The 17,506-nt window shown below is 50.3% G+C and overlaps 1 protein-coding gene across 1 annotated transcript in view; it reads left to right on the top strand.

Moving 5' to 3' along the window:
- Positions 1-17,506, top strand: part of TXNL1 (thioredoxin like 1) — a 117,212-nt gene that overhangs the window by 79,566 nt on the left and 20,140 nt on the right. The window contains exons 6-7 of the mRNA XM_086960435.1: positions 6,918-7,090; positions 16,198-16,302. Of these exons, the coding sequence (XP_086816561.1) occupies positions 6,918-7,090; positions 16,198-16,302 (278 nt within the window). The remainder of the gene's footprint in view (positions 1-6,917; positions 7,091-16,197; positions 16,303-17,506) is intronic.

Here is a 17,506-nt window from a genome sequence, read left to right as displayed (position 1 = left end):
GAGCACTCGAACTAAATTGCGTTAGTGAACCTATTGCCATCCTTTCCTAATCCATGTTTTATTACTGCAAAAGTATTCAGCCCTTTACCACCCTAGGGTTTTTACATTTTATGAAGTCACCCCCTCCCCCCCCCTCACATTGTACTGCCCACTGACCAGAGAAATACAAAGGTTTTAATTTTAATTTTAAATTGCAAAGGTGTTGAATTATCAGTTATGTTCTACAGTAAATTGTAGCAAAATGCTAATTAAGGGCCTGTAATTAGCCTGTAATTAAGTGCACGTGAGCACTTTCACAAATGTTGTTTGTGGACTGTTACGCACACAATAATTTAATGGCATTTAAGTTTTTGCTAAGTCCCCCAACAGCCTTCAGTTGTCTGAGTGTTTGCGCGTTTACCTGTTCTCTTTGTAATGGCTCAAACAGCAAGCCAGGATTTTTTGTTTGGGAGGGGGAGTGGGTTTTGATTGGGGGGGAGGGGTGTTATTTAGTTTAACACTAATCAGACGAGTGAAAAGATAATGTCTTTTAAAAAATGGTGTTTCCTAATATTTGACCGGTATTTCTCAAAAAATGAAACCCTGCCTCCTCCTGCAGGAGCATGTCTGAAGCCATGTGTGCAGGGTGACCATCAAGACTGTCCTTCAAGCCCAATCCTGTATTTAAAGTCTGGAGGCGGTCTTGGAGAGAATCCCAAGTATCGTCGCAGTGGGTTCTGCAGGAGAACCTGAAAAGACAATCCGTGTGAATGCCTTTGTCCTGTTGTGGTGATCGTCTTTGCTTGTTGATGGGACTTGGGCAAAGATGTGTTCATGAAACTTGGTCTGCAGCCTAGACGCCCACACCTTTTGATGTGGGTCATTTGTCTGCTGATGCGGTAATAACGATTCAAAAGGCATGGCCTCTCAGCCCCCAGAAGGCTTATACCACGTAATGAAGTTGGGGGTTTCATGTGGCATAAAGGAAGTGGGACATGAGCTTCTATGAAATGCACCTCGTATGAATCTGTCTGCTATGCGTGTTAAAAGAGGTCTGTGCATTCTTCTTCTGGTAAACGTGACGACATCGTTTACCAGTGGGGAAAGGCTTTTTTTGTAACTGTCATGAAGCTAACGTCAATGTATTCTCCTGGAAGACAAGCTTCATGTACAAATAAACAGTTAAATATGACTAATAGCACCTCCGCTTCATCAAGCAGACGCGACACGGGGCATTTTTGTCCCCAGAGGTGCCGTTGCTAGGAGTCGGAGAGGTGGGTCAGTGTGCTTTGTGCGAAGGCAGATCTTTTGATAATACCGAGGTAGCGGTCGTGCCCAAGTTTGATATGTTCTAGTTTTTCACACTATTTCGTTACATGTTCGTATGTCTGGGATATGACAGCAGGGCTGTGAAAGGCAAAGAACTTAAGACAACCAGCAATGTTAGGTGTTTGGATGCTCAAATGAAGGTCCGTGGGTACTGTAACCATTACACCTCATTGATTCATGGAGTGCGTGGAGATTTCTTTCTAGTATTGCGGAGGTGTTTCTTTTCCAACCGAGGAAGATTGGGTGGCTCTCCCACTTCCTGAGCACCAACAAACCAGATATATGGGCAATCATTTACTCACCTTTGACAAAAAAATACTTTGTATAATATTGTGTTGCGTGCGCCGATTCTCCCAGCCACCACCTTTTTGTTATACTGTGAAATAGACCTCTTTGTATACATACAGGGTTAGACTAGTTTATAGGGCAGTCTGGCAGTGCCTTATGGGCTGGTCTGACAGGTCACTTTGTGGCACGTTTTTTGGCTGTTTGTGGGCCTGTTTATGATCTGCTGAGCTGGGTTTAACTCTTGATTTCTTTGTTTAACAAATCTTGCCTGTACCAAGCTCCAATATCTGCAGTCTTCCATGCCGTGCAAGACACTTGTACAGCATGTCTTTACAAGTTCAAAACTGCCCCAATCTACAAACGAGGACCACTTTTTGAGTTTTCTAATTTATTAATGTGGGCCACTCCTATTTGGTGCCCAAGCCTATTTTTAAATCCCAGCCCGACTCTGTGTACAAAGTGGGCTTTGGATACTGCCCTTTTTAACCGACTGGTTCTTAGATAAGCCCCTTTCAGCTATTGGTTTGAGCCCATGAATGAGCTGAGCCGTGAAAATATTTGGCATATAAATCGTGCAACAACCAGCATGTAAAAATATACTGGTGTCTGTTCATAATTCAGAAAAGGTAATTTATTAAATGTGCAGAGCATTTCACCTTAGTGCATATAATAATATTGCTGTTTTGAGAAGTATTTTTTAAAAGTGACGACCATGCCAATGGTGAACTAAGAAGCAGATCAGTCACGTGTACTTTATATGTGACCATCAATCAATCAAAGCATTTATATAGCGCACTACTCACCCGGAGGGTCTCAAGGCGCTTGTGGGGGGGGGGGGGTCCGCTACTGCTCGAACAGCCAGGTGTTGAACTGTTTCCTGAAGGCGAGGTGGTCCTGGGTCAGGCGAAGGTGGGTCGGGAGGGAGTTCCAAGTCTTGGCGGCCAGGTAGGAGAAGGATCTTCCTCCTGTGGTGGCTCTTCGGATGCGGGGGACGGCGGCGAAGGCGTGGCCGGTCGATCGAAGCTGGCGTGTGGGATTGTAGAAGTTGAGGCGGCTGTTGAGGTATCCAGGGCCTTGGTTGTGCAAGGCTTTGTGTGCGTGGGTGAGGAGCCGGAGATGTGGCTGTGTCGGGGGATGTCGAGGATGAGTCTTGCTGAGGCGTTCTGGATCCGCTGGAGTCTCTTCTGGAGTTTGGCAGTGGTTCCGGCGTAGAGGGAGTTGCCGTAGTCCAGTCGGCTGGTGACGAGGGCCTGGGTGACCGTCTTCCTGGTCTCGGTGGGGATCTACCGGAAGATCTTTCGTAGCATGCGCAGGATGTTGAAGCACGACGAGGAGACGGCGTTGACTTGTCTGGTCATGGAGAGGGAGGAGTCCAGGATGAAGCCCAGGTTGCGTGCGTGGTCTGTTGGTTTAGGTGCGCTGCCCAGGGCGGGGGGGGCCACCAGGAGTCGTCCCAGGCGGAGGGCGAGGAGCCCAGGATGAGGACTTCCGTCTTGTCTGAGTTCAGTTTCAGGCGGCTGTTCATCATCCACTCGGCTACGTCTTTCATCCCTTCGTGCAGGTTGGCTCTGTCGGTGGCGGGGTCGTTGGTGAGGGAGAAGATCAGCTGGGTGTCGTCGGCGTAGGAGATGATGTTGAGGTTGTGTTGGCATGCGATGGCCGCGAGGGGGCTCATGTAGACATTGAAGAGGGTGGGGCTGAGCGAGGAGCCTTGAGGAACGCCGCAGATGACTACGGTGGCTTCTGATCTGAACGGGGGAAGGCGGACTCTCTGTGTCCTTCCGGCGAGGAAGGAGATGATCCATTCTAGTGCCTTCTCCTGGATTCCGACGTTGCAGAGGCGCTGTACTAGGGTGCGGTGGCAGGCAGTGTCGAATGCCGCGGAGAGGTCCAGGAGGATGAGGGCCGCTGTTTCTCCGTTGTCGAGCAAGGCTCGGATGTCATCGGTGGCTGCGATGAGGGCGGTCTCGGTGCTGTGGTTGGCCCGGAAGCCAGACTGCGAGAGGTCGAGGGATCCGTTCGTCTCGAGGAAGGCGGCCAGCTGCTTGTTGACGGTCTTCTCGATGACTTTGGCCGGAAACGGGAGGAGCGAGATGGGGCGGTAGTTTTTGAGTTCGGTGGGGTCTGCTGATGGTTTCTTCAGTAGTGCGCTGAGTTCGGCGTGCTTCCAGCTCTCCGGGAAGGTCGCGGTGTCGAAGGAGGTGTTGATAATGTCCCGCAGATGGGGTGCGATGACAGTCGGCCTTGTTGAAGACGTGGTGAGGGCAGGGGTCGGTTGGGGATCCGGAGTGGATGGAGTTCATCGTGCGGATGGTGTCTTCGGTGCTGATCGGGGTCCAGGCGAGGAGGGTGGTGGTGGGGGGCGTAGGTGTGGTCGTGGGGTGCGTCGGTTGTGAGCTAAAGCTGTTGTGTATGTCTGCGATCTTGTTGTGGAAGTAGGAGGCGAGGGAGTTGCAGAGGTCTTGTGATGGGGTGATGTCGTTGTTTCCGACGTTGGGGTTGGAGAGCTCTTTAACGATGTTGAAGAGTTCCTTGCTGTTGTGTGCGTTGTTGTCTAGTCGATCCTTGAATGCAGATTTCTTGGTGGCGTGGATCAGTTGGTGGTGTTTTCGGGTGGCGAGCTTGAGGGTGGTCATGTTGTCTGGTGTTGGGTCTCTGCGCCAGGCTTTCTCGAGGGCTCGGCAGTTCTTCTTGGAGCTCTTGAGTTTGTCGGTGAACCATGGGGCTTTCTTGCTGCCGGGTCTGCTAGGCGGGGTCCTCAGATGGGCGAGGTCGTCTGCGCAGTTGCTGATCCACTTCGTGAGGTTGTTGGCGGCCTGGCTGGGGTTCGCTGCGATGGTGGGAGGGTTCTGGCTCAGGGAGGCGGCGAGCTGATCGCCTGTGATCTTGTTCCAGCTTCTGCGTGCGACCTGTTGCTGGTGATGGTGGATCGTGGTCCTTCTGAAGCTGAAGTGTACGCAGCTGTGGTCCGTCCAGTGGAGTCCGGTGGCGTGGCTGAAGGCGATGTCCTTGCTGGATGAGAAGACTGGGTAGAGTGTGTGTCCAGCGTAATGGGTGGGGGTGGTCACTAGCTGCTTGAGACCGAGGTTGTCCAGCAGGGTGGTGGTGATGCTTATTCTAAATAGGGCAAGATAGCAGGGTAGTAGATCAGACCCAATACTTTTTTGTACAGTGCACACCTCAAACTCATATTTTATCGGGTGCTCTCATGTGATATGTAGAATAAGGAGGCTCGGTGAAACAAAGTATTTGCCTAGGATCACATAAATTGGTCAAGCGGGGTTGATTGCAGGTGTTCTGGTTTCTCAATTTGTAGTTCAACCATTAAGTGGGTATCGATTTCATATATCAATAGTTAAAGCTTTGTATTTCTTGGGATATGAAGTTAGAGTATGGGTGACAGGCAGGCCACGGCTTAACACCATATAACAAACTGAAAGCGAGTGGACCACCCGAATGTGTCCGTATAATGCACAGCACAGCACCGGTACCTTTTCAGCAAGAATCGACGGGGCCGCCACAGATGCAGACAGAGGCTCGGGAGTAGCTGCCAAAACCAGATCCCTTCTGTTCACTGTAATGCAGCCTCATGCGCCTGTCAAGTGGAAATACTTTATTTGTGCAGTTGGCATGTTCTTCATAGCACAGACATGGCCTAAGGACATAAGAGCGCTTCACAAAAGACTCAAACTACTTTTGCATTTTCAGCGAAGGGGGGTTATGTCATTTACCCTTGATTTTCACAGAATGTTAGTTGAGTGAAGCCTGAGTTTCAAAACGCAATAATTTGCCACAAAATGAACATTTGTGTGCCTCAATATCCTTTGTGGCTTGTCTGTTTGTGTCTCGATTCGATCTTTTCTGTTATTCCTTTCCGTTTCTAGCTGTCCCTTCATCTTTCTCCCGTGCACTCCTCACCTCCTGCTCCACTGCCCCCTACCGGCCACCCTCTTTATTTTCATTCCTGGTGTGCTCATTATTACTTCCACCGACATCACTGCCACCCCGACCGTGCCTACCCTCCCAGTAGTTTTTCGTAAATGGTACTAGGATTAGATGTATTTTTTTTTACGTTTCCTGGAATTGAGAAATGGGTTGTATAGAAGGCTCTCTAGTACCATCAGAGCTTTCGTCTCCTTGCTTCTGTCTGAAAAGATGGTCGGTGTGAAAGGGGAACCTTCAGTATAGTTCTTCCTTTCTTTGAATGTCCTCCACATAAAGCAGGACTGTGATGAAGAATCCTTTATGAACAATCAGTCAATAAAGTAGGATTTGTACACTGCAGCCAATTACCCGCAACGGTATATAGGTGCCGGTCCCAAGGCGGTGGTTGAGGAGGGAGCTGTAGGTCCGTCCAGGCGCTATATTTGTCAAGGGTTCATTCTCCACTTGAACGTATTAGTCCTGGATAACAGATATTTATTGTTATCTAACTGTATGGCACTTCTATTGATCTCAGTGGGCTGAAAGGCTCAGTGGACTGCAGGGATTTGAACCTGTGACCAGGAAGTAAGGCACTATATGAAATCAAATAGAGACTCCTGCAGGGTATGCTTTAGTCCACTGAGTCACCAGACACTGCAGCCAGACATGCAGCATTTCCTTTACTTGGATACATAATATATAATGATGGCAATGTTTGTTATTCAAAATATTTGGTGGGCTGCTTCAACCTCTAGCCCTCCAGCTTAACTCGTTAACCGCGGCGGTAATTCCGCCGCGGTGCGGGCGTTTTCGTGCGCGGGTGGCGTCGGCCATTGGCCGACGGCAGCACTGGGGAGGTAGTGCTGCCGTCGGCCATTGGCCGGCAGCAGGGAAGGGGTTAAAGTAGAATTGTTTTTGTTGTTGATGTCGAACTTTTGTATCCTTCACAGTTACATGCTTCAAATTGAAAACGTTATATACCTGTAATAATTAGTAGCATGTTGTTGGTTATTGTACAGTTGGCCCGCACGGTCGTTGCTATAGGACTTAATGAAGGCTTGTGAAACACACCTAATACTACTCAGAAATATCATTAAAAATGGGGCAGAGTTCCTGAGACTATGATTAACGTCATACGAGAGGTCTGATTGCCGTCATGACAGCGGAGCCTGAAGTTTATCTTTTTAATTGCTCTTATCTTTAAATTAAATAAGTAGATGGTAATATAATTTAAAGCATGAGGAAGTATTCTTGACAGCAAGATGCAAAACTGTGATTACAGTTTTTAATTATTTCTGTGTTTCCCTTTCTTTGTATTACCTGCTCCTGGGTATTTGTTTTAAATTCGAGGAAGCCACACACGACTATTTGGTAAATCTCGTTCTTGTTTCCTGTAGGTCAAGGCCCCAAGTATGTTAAGATTTTTATCAATCTTCCCCGATCTATTGATTTTGATGAAGCAATGCAAAGTGAACCGACCCAGGCATTGGAACTGGCACCAGACGATCTCAAAGAGGATGGCATTGTTCAGCTCCGCTATGTAAAATTTCAGAATGTCAATAGTGTAACAGTAAGTAATGTTTACAAAACTCCAGGTTGAAGCATAAAATGCTATGGATTTTAGAGCGGAAGATGCATACCAATGAATTCACTTCATTCGAAAGTCTCATTCGTTTGTAAAATCGCATGTTTCATCGCTGCAGTACATGTGTTCTAGTGACTTAACTTAAATGCTTTGACATCTGCCCAGCAGAGGTTTTCAGAAATGATTTTGTCATCCTCTAAGAAATCAAGGCTGTTCACTTAATATTAAAATGCGAATAATTACTGTAGGTGCACGTGGTTGCTTTTACCTTTGAAACGTAAGGACCACCATGTCATATATTGATCTGGAACAGTTGGTGCTTTGTTTTATCCCTGAAATTTTCCTTTATGTAGAAATTTGACGTAGATTTCATATTTTTTCTTCAAAAGCGAATCCTCTGATGTCCCTCCCTCCCAGGACATTTGAAACAAACTCAGCTCCTACTTCCATCACAAGAGCAGGACTCTCTACAACAACTTCGAGCGGAGCAAAGGCACTGACACTACACCTGGCGACGCCACCCAGCCTGCCATCACCGCCTGGACCTCTGTCACCACAGGAGACCAGTCTAAGAGCATGAGAGGCATACAGTCAAGAGCCCCCACTGACCCCTGCCTGCCATACATCTTCCTCAGAGACCCCTCTGCTATAGCACCCTGAATACGACGTGCCATCAACTTCACCCTCGAAACATGCACGATTCCCGACAACTGGAAACGTGCAGAAGTCAAGCGCCTCCTCAAGAATCCCTCTGCATACCTGATGGACCTCAAGAACTGCAGACCCATCTCTCTCCTCGCCTTCGCAGCCAAAGCCACCGAGAAGATCGTCAATCACCAGCCCGTGAACTTCATAGAATCCAACTTGATCTTCGACACTTCCCAATCCGGATTCCGCAGCAACCACAGCACACAGACCGCCCTCCTAGCCGCCATGGACGACATCCTCACCCTCTTCGACCAAGGCCACACAGCGGCTCTCATCCTACCAGACCTCTCAGCAGCCTTCGACACGGTCTCCCACCGCACACTAACCGCCAGATTCCATGACGCTGGCATTCAGGGAACTGCCCTTGACTGGCTCCACTTCTTCCTCACCTGCCAAACTTCAAGAATCAGACTCCCGCCCTTTCTCTCCGAACCCACAGAGACCAGATGTGGAGTACCCCAGGATCCTCACTCAGCCCCTCGCTCTTCAACATCTACTTGGCCCCTCTCGCCACCATCGTCCGAAAACAAAGACCCAGCATAGTATCCTACGCCGACGACACCCAGCTCATCCTTTCCCTCACCAATGAACCCGACATCTCCAGACACAGCTTCCAGAAAGCAATTAAAGACTTCTCCTCCTGGATGAGCAGCAGCTACCTGAAGCTCAACTCGGAGAAAACAGAAGTCCTCTTCCTCTGATCCACCCCCTCAGCATGGGACCACACCTGGTGGCCCACTGCCCTTGGCAATCCTCCCACGGACCGCGCCTGCATCCTCAACATTATACTCCACTCCTCCCTCACTATGAACCAACAGATCAACGCTGTATTTTCCACGTGCTTCAATACCTCCTGCATCCTCCGCAAGACCTTCAAATAGACCCCCCCCCCCCCCCGAATCCAGAAAGACTGTCACCCTTGCGCTCATAACCAGTAGACTGGACTAGGGGAACGCCTTGTACGCTGGAATCAACAAATCTCTGCTCCTCAAATTCCAGACCATACAGAACGCCACAGCCAGACTTGTCCATGGCATCCCACAACAAAATCATATCACCCAGCTCCTACGAGAACTCCACTGGCTCCCCGTTGAAAAGAGTGACCTTCAAGCTCCTCACTCACGCCTACAAATCCCTCCACAACACCGGAACCCAATACCTCAACGAAAGAATCTCCTACGCACCCAAGAGAAGCCTCCGCTCTGCCAATCTAGCCCTGGCCGAAATCCCACACGTCCGCAGAGCCAGAGTGTGAGGGAGAGCCTTCACCTACATCGCAGCCAAGACCTGAAACAAACTCCCCCTCAACATCAGAGGAACCCCCACACTGCAAGCATTGGCTCTTCAGATGAGACTGAGCTGCTCGACCCTTCCACAACCCCCCCCCCGTGCCTTGAGACCTTACGGGTGAGTAGTGCGCTTCACAAATCCCTGATTGATTGATTGAGATGCTTGGGTTAAACATCATTACCCTGCTCCCTTTGGGGGAAACGTAGATGGTCGTCTAGAGCAATTCAAGAAAAGCAGGGGTTTATTTTGACACCGGCTTGGTTGTTTAGGCTAGTCTGTGTAGCTAGCAGTGGAGAAGGTGGTGACCTAGTTTAGGACACCCCCGCGCCGCACGGCCACCAGCTGCTGCGTGTGCCTCCCCGCCTGACTGCCTCGCTGCCCCGGCTGCCGCCGCGTGACCACGCCCCCTGCCTCCGAGCGGCTTGGTCCGTGCTCGCCTGACCTGCAGGCTCCTGGGCGCCGCTTCTTGCCCTGTGCCCCTGTTTTACTGTCTTGTATTATTTTGCATTGTGTTTATTTTACATTTTTGTAGTGCCTGTTTGCCTGTATTGTTGCCCATCGTCTCTTCCCTCCCCGCTCCCCGCTTCCCGCCACCGCCGCTAACCCCGCCCCTTTTTTCCTTCTGTACCCTCCCCGCTCCCCCCTCCCAGCTGCTCCGCCCCCCCTCGCACTTGGCCATATATGGCGACCGTGCGACGCAGGTGAGTGTGACCTAGTTTAGGACACCCCCGCGCCGCACGGCCACCAGCTGCTGCGTGTGCCTCCCCGCCTGACTGCCTCGCTGCCCCGGCTGCCGCCGCGTGACCACGCCCCCTGCCTCCGAGTGGCGTGGTCCGTGCTCGCCTGACCTGCAGGCTCCTGGGCGCCGCTTCTTGCCCTGTGCCCCTGTTTTACTGTCTTGTATTATTTTGCATTGTGTTTATTTTACATTTTTGTAGTGCCTGTTTGCCTGTATTGTTTCCCATCGTCTCTTCCCTCCCCGCTCCCCGCTTCAGACCCGAGAGCAGAGGACGGCCCGGGACCAGGGTTCGATTCCCGGCGCGGCAGGTTTCTGGACCAGGGTCAGCGGACTCGATAATTCTCTCGCCTCGGTGCCCACTCTGATCAGCGATCACACTCGGCAACTCTGGGCATTAGCTTGCCTCATCTTCACTAACGGCCCCACCAGACAGCTGGGGATGCCTGGTCTCACCCTGGAGATACCCATTAAGGGACCATCTCTCAGGGAAGCCAGGAAGGGTTTCGCAGCGGTCGAAGCGCCTTGGGACCCTCCGGGTAAGTAGCGCGCTATATAAATGCCTATACATTCATACATACATACATTCCCGCCACCGCCGCTAACCCCGCCCCTTTTTTCCTTCTGTACCCTCCCCGCTCCCGCCTCCCAGCTGCTCCGCCCCCCTCGCACATCGCCATATATGGCGACCGTGCGAACGCGCAGCGGTCACGCGCAGCGGGCGCGCCGTTTGTGCGCCGAAGGCGCGCCAAAGGTAAGCCCGTCTGCGCCTGGACCGCGCCCAGCGCCAGGACCCCTGGCCCTCGAGGACCCCTGCCCACCCGCCTGACTTACACCGCCGCCACCCTCAACGCACTCCACACCGGCCGAGCCCCAGGATGCCACCGAGCCACCCCGAGACGCACCCACGGACCCTTCAGCTGCCACGCCTGCAAGTTCACCTGCATCCGGACCAGCCCCGCACCAGCACCCGCCAAGCCGAACACCAGCAGCAACCACCTCAAGTGCATCCTGCTCAACACCCGCTCCGTCCACAGACACGCCATCGAACTCTGGAACCTCCTCGACACCACAGCCCCTGACGTTGCCTTCCTCACGGAAACCTGGATGAACGACTCTTCAGCGCCCGACATCGCCATCGCCATCCCAGAGGGCTACAAGATCACCCGGAGGGACCGCACCGCCAACCAGATGGGAGGAGGCATCGCCATCATCCACAGGGACACCATCCGCATCACGACCAACACCAACGACACCCTGACCACCGCCGAACACCTGCACTTCCAGATCCACACCGACCCGAAGACCACCCTCAGAGGCACCCTGATCTACCGACCCCCGGGACCACGCACACAATTCAGCGAGGACATCACCGACTTCGTCAGCCCGCATGCCCTCCCCTCCGCTGACTACATCCTCCTGGGGGACCTCAACTTCCACCTGGAGAATAACAGCGACCGCAACACCATCACCCTGCTCGACAACCTCGCCAACCTCGGACTCAAGCAGCTGGTGTCCACCCCCACCCACCTCGCCGGACACACACTCGACGCCGTCTTCTCATCCTGCAAAGACATCGCCTTCAGCCACGCCACAGCACTCCACTGGACGGACCACAGCTGCGTCCACTTCACCTTCAGAAGAACGACGATCCACCACCGCCAGCAACAGGTTGCCCGAAGAAGCTGGAACAAGATCACAGCCGACCAGCTCGCCGCTTCCCTGAGCCAGCACCCTCCTGCCAGCTCAGCGAACCCCAGCCAGGCCGCCGACAACCTCACAAAGTGGATCAGCAACTGCGCGGACGAACTCGCCCCTCTGAGGACCCCGCCTAGCATACCCAGCAGCAAGAAAGCCCCATGGTTCACCGACGAACTCAAGAGCTCCAGGAAGAACTGCCGAGCCCTCGAGAAAGTCTGGAGAAGGGAACCAACACCGGACAACATGACCGTCCTCAAGCTTGCCACCCGGAAGCACCACCAACTGATCCGCGCCACCAAGAAAACTGCATTCAAGGACCGGCTGGACAACAACGCACACAACTGCAAGGAACTCTTCAACATCGTGAAAGAGCTCTCCAACCCCAACGCCGGAAACAACGACATCACCCCATCGCAAGACCTCTGCAACTCCCTCGCCTCCTACTTCCACAACAAGATCGCGGACATACACAACAGCTTCAGCATTCAACCGACGCACGCCACGACCGCAGCAACGCCGCCCACCACCACCAACCTCCGCGCCTGGACTCCGATCAGCACCGAAGACACCGTCCGCATGATGAACTCCATCCACTCCGGATCTCCGACCGACCCCTGCCCTCACCACGTCTTCAACAAGGCCGACGCTGTCATCGCACCCCACCTGCGGGACATTATCAACACCTCCTTCGACACCGCCACCTTCCCGGAGAGCTGGAAACACGCCGAACTCAGCGCTCTACTCAAGAAACCTACAGCGGACCCCACCGAACTCAAGAATTGCCGCCCCATCTCGCTCCTCCCGTTTCCAGCCAAAGTCATCGAGAAGACCGTCAACAAACAGCTGGCCGCCTTCCTCGAGACGAATGGATCCCTCGACCCCTCACAGTCTGGCTTCCGAGCCAACCACAGCACCGAGACCGCCCTCATCGCTGCCACCGACGACATCCGAGCCCTGATGGACAACGGAGAAACAGCGGCCCTCATCCTCCTAGACCTCTCCGCGGCATTCAACACTGTCTGCCACCGCACCCTAGTGCAGCGCCTCAGCAACGTCGGAATCCAGGAGAAGGCACTGGAATGGATCATCTCCTTCCTCGACGGGAGAACACAGAGAGTCCGCCTACCACCGTACAAGTCAGAGGCCACCAAAGTCATCTGCGGCGTCCCTCAAGGATCCTCGCTGAGCCCCACCCTCTTCAACGTCTACATGTGCCCCCTCGCGGCCATCGCACGCCAACACAACCTCAACATAATCTCCTACGCCGACGACACCCAGCTGATCCTCTCCCTGACCAACGACCCCGCCGCCGCCAGAGCCAACCTGCACGAAGGGATGAAAGATGTAGCCGAGTGGATGACGACCAGCCGCCTGAAACTGAACTCAGACAAAACGGAGGTCCTCATCCTGGGCTCCTCGCCCTCCGCCTGGGACGACTCCTGGTGGCCCCCCGCCCTGGGCACCGCACCCAAACGGACGGACCACGCACGCAACCTGGGCTTCATCCTGGACTCCTCCCTCTCCATGACCAGACAAGTCAACGCCGTCTCCTCGTCGTGCTTAAACATCCTGCGCATGCTACGGAAGATCTTCTGGTGGATCCCCACCGAAACCAGGAAGACTGTCACCCAGGCCCTCGTCACCAGCCGACTGGACTACGGCAACGCCCTCTACGCCGGAACCACCGCCAAGCTCCAGAAGAGACTCCAGCGGATCCAGAACGCCTCAGCCAGACTCATCCTCGACATCCCACGAAACAGCCACATCTCCGGACATCTGAGAGACCTGCATTGGCTCCCAGTCAACAAAAGAATCACCTTCCGTCTCCTCACCCAGGCACACAAAGCCCTACACGATCAAGGCCCGAGCTACCTCAACAACCGAATCAACTTCTACGCTCCCAAACGCCACCTCCGTTCAGCCAGCCACGCCCTCGCCGCCGTCCCCCGCATCCGAAGAGCGACAACAGGAGGAAGGTCCTTCTCCTACCTGGCCGCCAAGACCTGGAACTCCCTCCCTCCCGACCTGCGCCTGACCCAAGACCACCTCTCCTTCAGGAAGAAGCTCAAGACCTGGCTGTTCGAGCAGTAACGGCACCCCCTCCCCCCCCCCCCAAGCGCCTTGAGACCCTACGGGTAAGTAGTGCGCTCTATAAATGTCATTGATTGATTGATGATTGAGAAAGTTCAGCGTCTCACCAGCTACCACGTCCTCACCAAGAGCCTTAAGCCTTACTTAGGACTGAAATATGTGTACTACTAGAAAAGAAAAGCAAGAAACCACAAATCAAAGAAGACTATTCTAAGGAAATATTAATGAACTACAAATTGAAGGAAACATTTTGAAGTAAAGACCATTTTAAGAAAACACTATTAAATCAAATATTAAATTACACTCCAAGTCAGGCGTAATTGAACAGTGTTATTTTATTATACTTACCAACTTGAAAGTATGGGAAATCTGGAACCAAATGTGTTTACTCTGGGGGAAAAAGTCGTGTATCTTATGTCAGTTAGTGAAACGTTTTTAAAATTCAAAAACATACCAAATATTTCTACAATTACTGAAAATGCTTGGTTTCTCAGTGTTGGTTTTCCTATGAATCTTTTTTCAATGAAACCACATTACACATATAGAGAATTGGGAGATTTCCTTAAAATATTCTTGTAAATACCAGTCCTTGGCTGGCGTTGCAAGTATGTTTTTTTTCTCTTTTGGATGATTAAAAGATATACATTTAAAAAGCTTAACTTGACACAGATTCTTCACGTGCTTAAGCCTCCAGACTGGTTGGTGTAGGATAAACCTGCTCTACCATACATTTATTTCAACCTACCTACCCTTACATTTCCTCAATATTTTCTGTAATCATCCCTTTAATCTTTCTGTAGTAGATGTGCCAAAGTCAATTGTGGCACGTGCTATCTCCTTTCTCTCATTTCGGACTCTCAGTGTGAGTGACAACAGCTGCTTATAGAGGTATGAAATTTTACTCTGCTATAAACCTAAAAAAGGAAGCTATTTCATTTAATACTAGAGGATGTTTAGGAATACATAACTAGTTATACCATGAGCGAGTAGCTGAACTTGTTGACCACCTCATTTCTGCTAAGATTATATTATGTTTTACATGAACTCAGTATGTCACAGGCTTCTCAACCTATACAGATCTATCCATGGGTATGCTTGTTTGAGAACGGATTCTCTCGACTCTGCTGTAATTCTTTTCTGCTCCCTCGGAGGGCTTAGATCAGCCATGACTGTTTAATGTGGAACCCTATTTAGACCATGGAAGTGCCTCCTTTTTGAGCATGCTCAGTTATACCACAAAGTCACTTGAAATGTTTCAGAACGTAACACTTTTAATTGTGGGGGTATGTTCAGCAAATTGATTTATAATCATTTTCAGGAACATAACTAGTTTCTATAGAGAAAGTGTCTTTTAAAACGCACTGCATTGTGCTCTTTAACAACAGAGGAGTATGTGTAAACCCATCTTCGGAATCTTGCATTTACTGCATTGAAACCTTTTGTGAGACGGCAAGACAAGCCCCTCCTCAAGAAACCGTCTGCAGACCTGATGGACCTCAAGAACTACAGACCATCTCTCTCCTCCCCTTCGCAGCCAAAGCCACAGAGAAGATCGGCTACATCCAGCTCATGCCTCCCCTTCACTGACTGCCATCACCCCACCCCCCTTTTTCTTTTTTTGGTTACACCTTCAAATGGAGATTAAAAATGTCTTGGTTAAGAACAAAGATCTTTTCATCTTAGCTTCAAGAAACAAATTGTTGTAAGAGCATTGTGTAAAAATTCATACAGATGGATGAGCAACACTAAGTGCAGTATTGTGACTGGTATTGAACAGCTTTGATAACCACATGCAGTTTGTTATAGTGTAAATTTTTTCTGGTGTATTCTGCTTCTTCTACAGACAGTTCCTTAGCGGTGCGATTGTAGGAGAGGTTCCTTGTTTAACAGATATGTATGTCTAGCGTAGTTTCAGAACTGCTGGCTTCATTCCATATAACTACTGACCATGTCAATGAATTCCATTTAGTTGAATTGTAGATAAATATATACAAAATCTGGCATGAAACATGCCCTAATGAATATATGGGGAGTGTTTTGAAATCTTTATTCACTAAAAGCGCAATGTTGCATTGGCTAAGGTAATAAAACATTGTATATGCTTTAAATGGTAGTGCTCAAAACAGTTCTTGATTCTTTCTTTTGTCGTTGAATTGTGATGGGTATAAAGTCGTGGTGCTTATATGTAGTATAATTGTCACGTCAATACATTGCTGCAATCCTTGTTATTCTGTGCCCTTGTGAAATTCTAGTGTGCCAGTTTAAACCATTAGAATTCTCCACATGGCAGTTGTCACCTGGAAAGGAGAGCTGGCTACATCTAATTGACCTTGCAATTACCTTCATCTGTAATTGACCTTGCCACTGAATAAAGCTTCTTACTTTAATAGTGCGTATCATTACAAAGAGTTCTTTAATTTGAATACACCTGCAATCTGTGATCATTTTAAAGAACTCTGGTGCATGTTTTTCTTTATTGATGGGGATAATAGACCAAGTAGACTTCGTATTAAAGGGTGTTCTATGGACCATCATATCTCTCATGCACTTGTATATATTCTTGCAGCTGTTTGTCCAGTCCAATCAAGGTGATGAAGAAACAACAAAAATCACATATTTCACATTTATTGGCACACCAGTCCAAGCAACAAATATGAGTGACTTCAAACGAGTAAGTTTTGCATTCTTTTTCTCAAATGTTGCATTTTTAAAGTTAATTCACATCTTTGGGCTTCCAATTGTATAGTACTCTGGTCTATAGCAAATATTCTTTTCAGTCCGACTGTTTTAACCCACACTTAAGATTTCAGTGCTAGCATCCTTCAGCACTGAGTAAGACGCTTAATAGTGAGTGCATCTTTTACAAAAACAAGTTTTATTTAGAGCATTGTATTTTTTATTACACTATATAATTAATTTCCCTTTATATGTAAAGGTCCTGTTTGTTACCTGTGAGAGGCTGCCCTGGTATACGGTGTACAGTTTTTGTAAGTGGACACCCTGCACCAGTTCAGACAACCCTTATGGTGATTTAAGCGGTCTAAGACAAACTTAAAAAGCTCTCTAAGTGGTAACTGTGGAGAGCAGCCTTCAGGCTTAGTCCAGGAGGAGTGTAAAGCAGCTTGTTTTACCAGAATACAATCTTATAGGTATAGATTAAGTGAAAAGAACCATACAATGTATTTATAAAAATATGCATTCATTATATAATACTCTCTAACACATACAGATATCTCCAACCCGGGGATAGACAGAATGCACACAATACTCGTGTAATAGCACAGAATACAAAGTGGATCGCGGGGGTGTGGGGTACCAACCCGTATACTAAAAGTGGTAGAAGAACCACGACTTGTATCAGGACAATGCTTAGAGGACATAGCGTTCCAGGGAGCGAGCCTACCTGCTCGACGGACTCTCCATCAGCTTGCCACTCAAGATCCAGGGACCTCGGAGACCTCCAAGCCACACAGCACGGGGACCCAGTGCCTCCTCCATCGCGCCAGCTGCCTGTTGTCTCCTCCCCCCGCTGCTGCCCTTCACCACCGGGCCTGCAGCCGTGCAGGGGGAGTAGAGACTACAAGTCCCAGCAGCCTCCGCGACGCGAGCGGAAGTCGCGTAGAGGCTTGGCGCCCGGAGGCGCCGCTTAAGGGGCCAGTCTTCACCGCATCGCGGGACCGCGCGTGGGGCCGTGCCCGGGGCTAAGCCCGGGCAAAGGGCGGGCCCTCCGTGGCCCTCAGAGGCCTGAGGAGTCTGGGCTGGGCACCACCCCCTGGCCAATTTCGCAGCGACCATCAAGGTAACAACGCTTTGTGATTAATATATTGCTAATGGCTCCAACTGCATCTAAACCCACCACCAAGAACATGGTTAAA

This window comes from Lissotriton vulgaris, chromosome 3_1 (assembly GCF_964263255.1).
Source record: "Lissotriton vulgaris chromosome 3_1, aLisVul1.2, whole genome shotgun sequence".
Classification (NCBI taxonomy): domain Eukaryota; kingdom Metazoa; phylum Chordata; class Amphibia; order Caudata; family Salamandridae; genus Lissotriton; species Lissotriton vulgaris.
The sequence above is the reverse complement of the archived record's forward strand: the minus strand, read 5'-3'. Positions and strand labels throughout refer to the sequence as shown.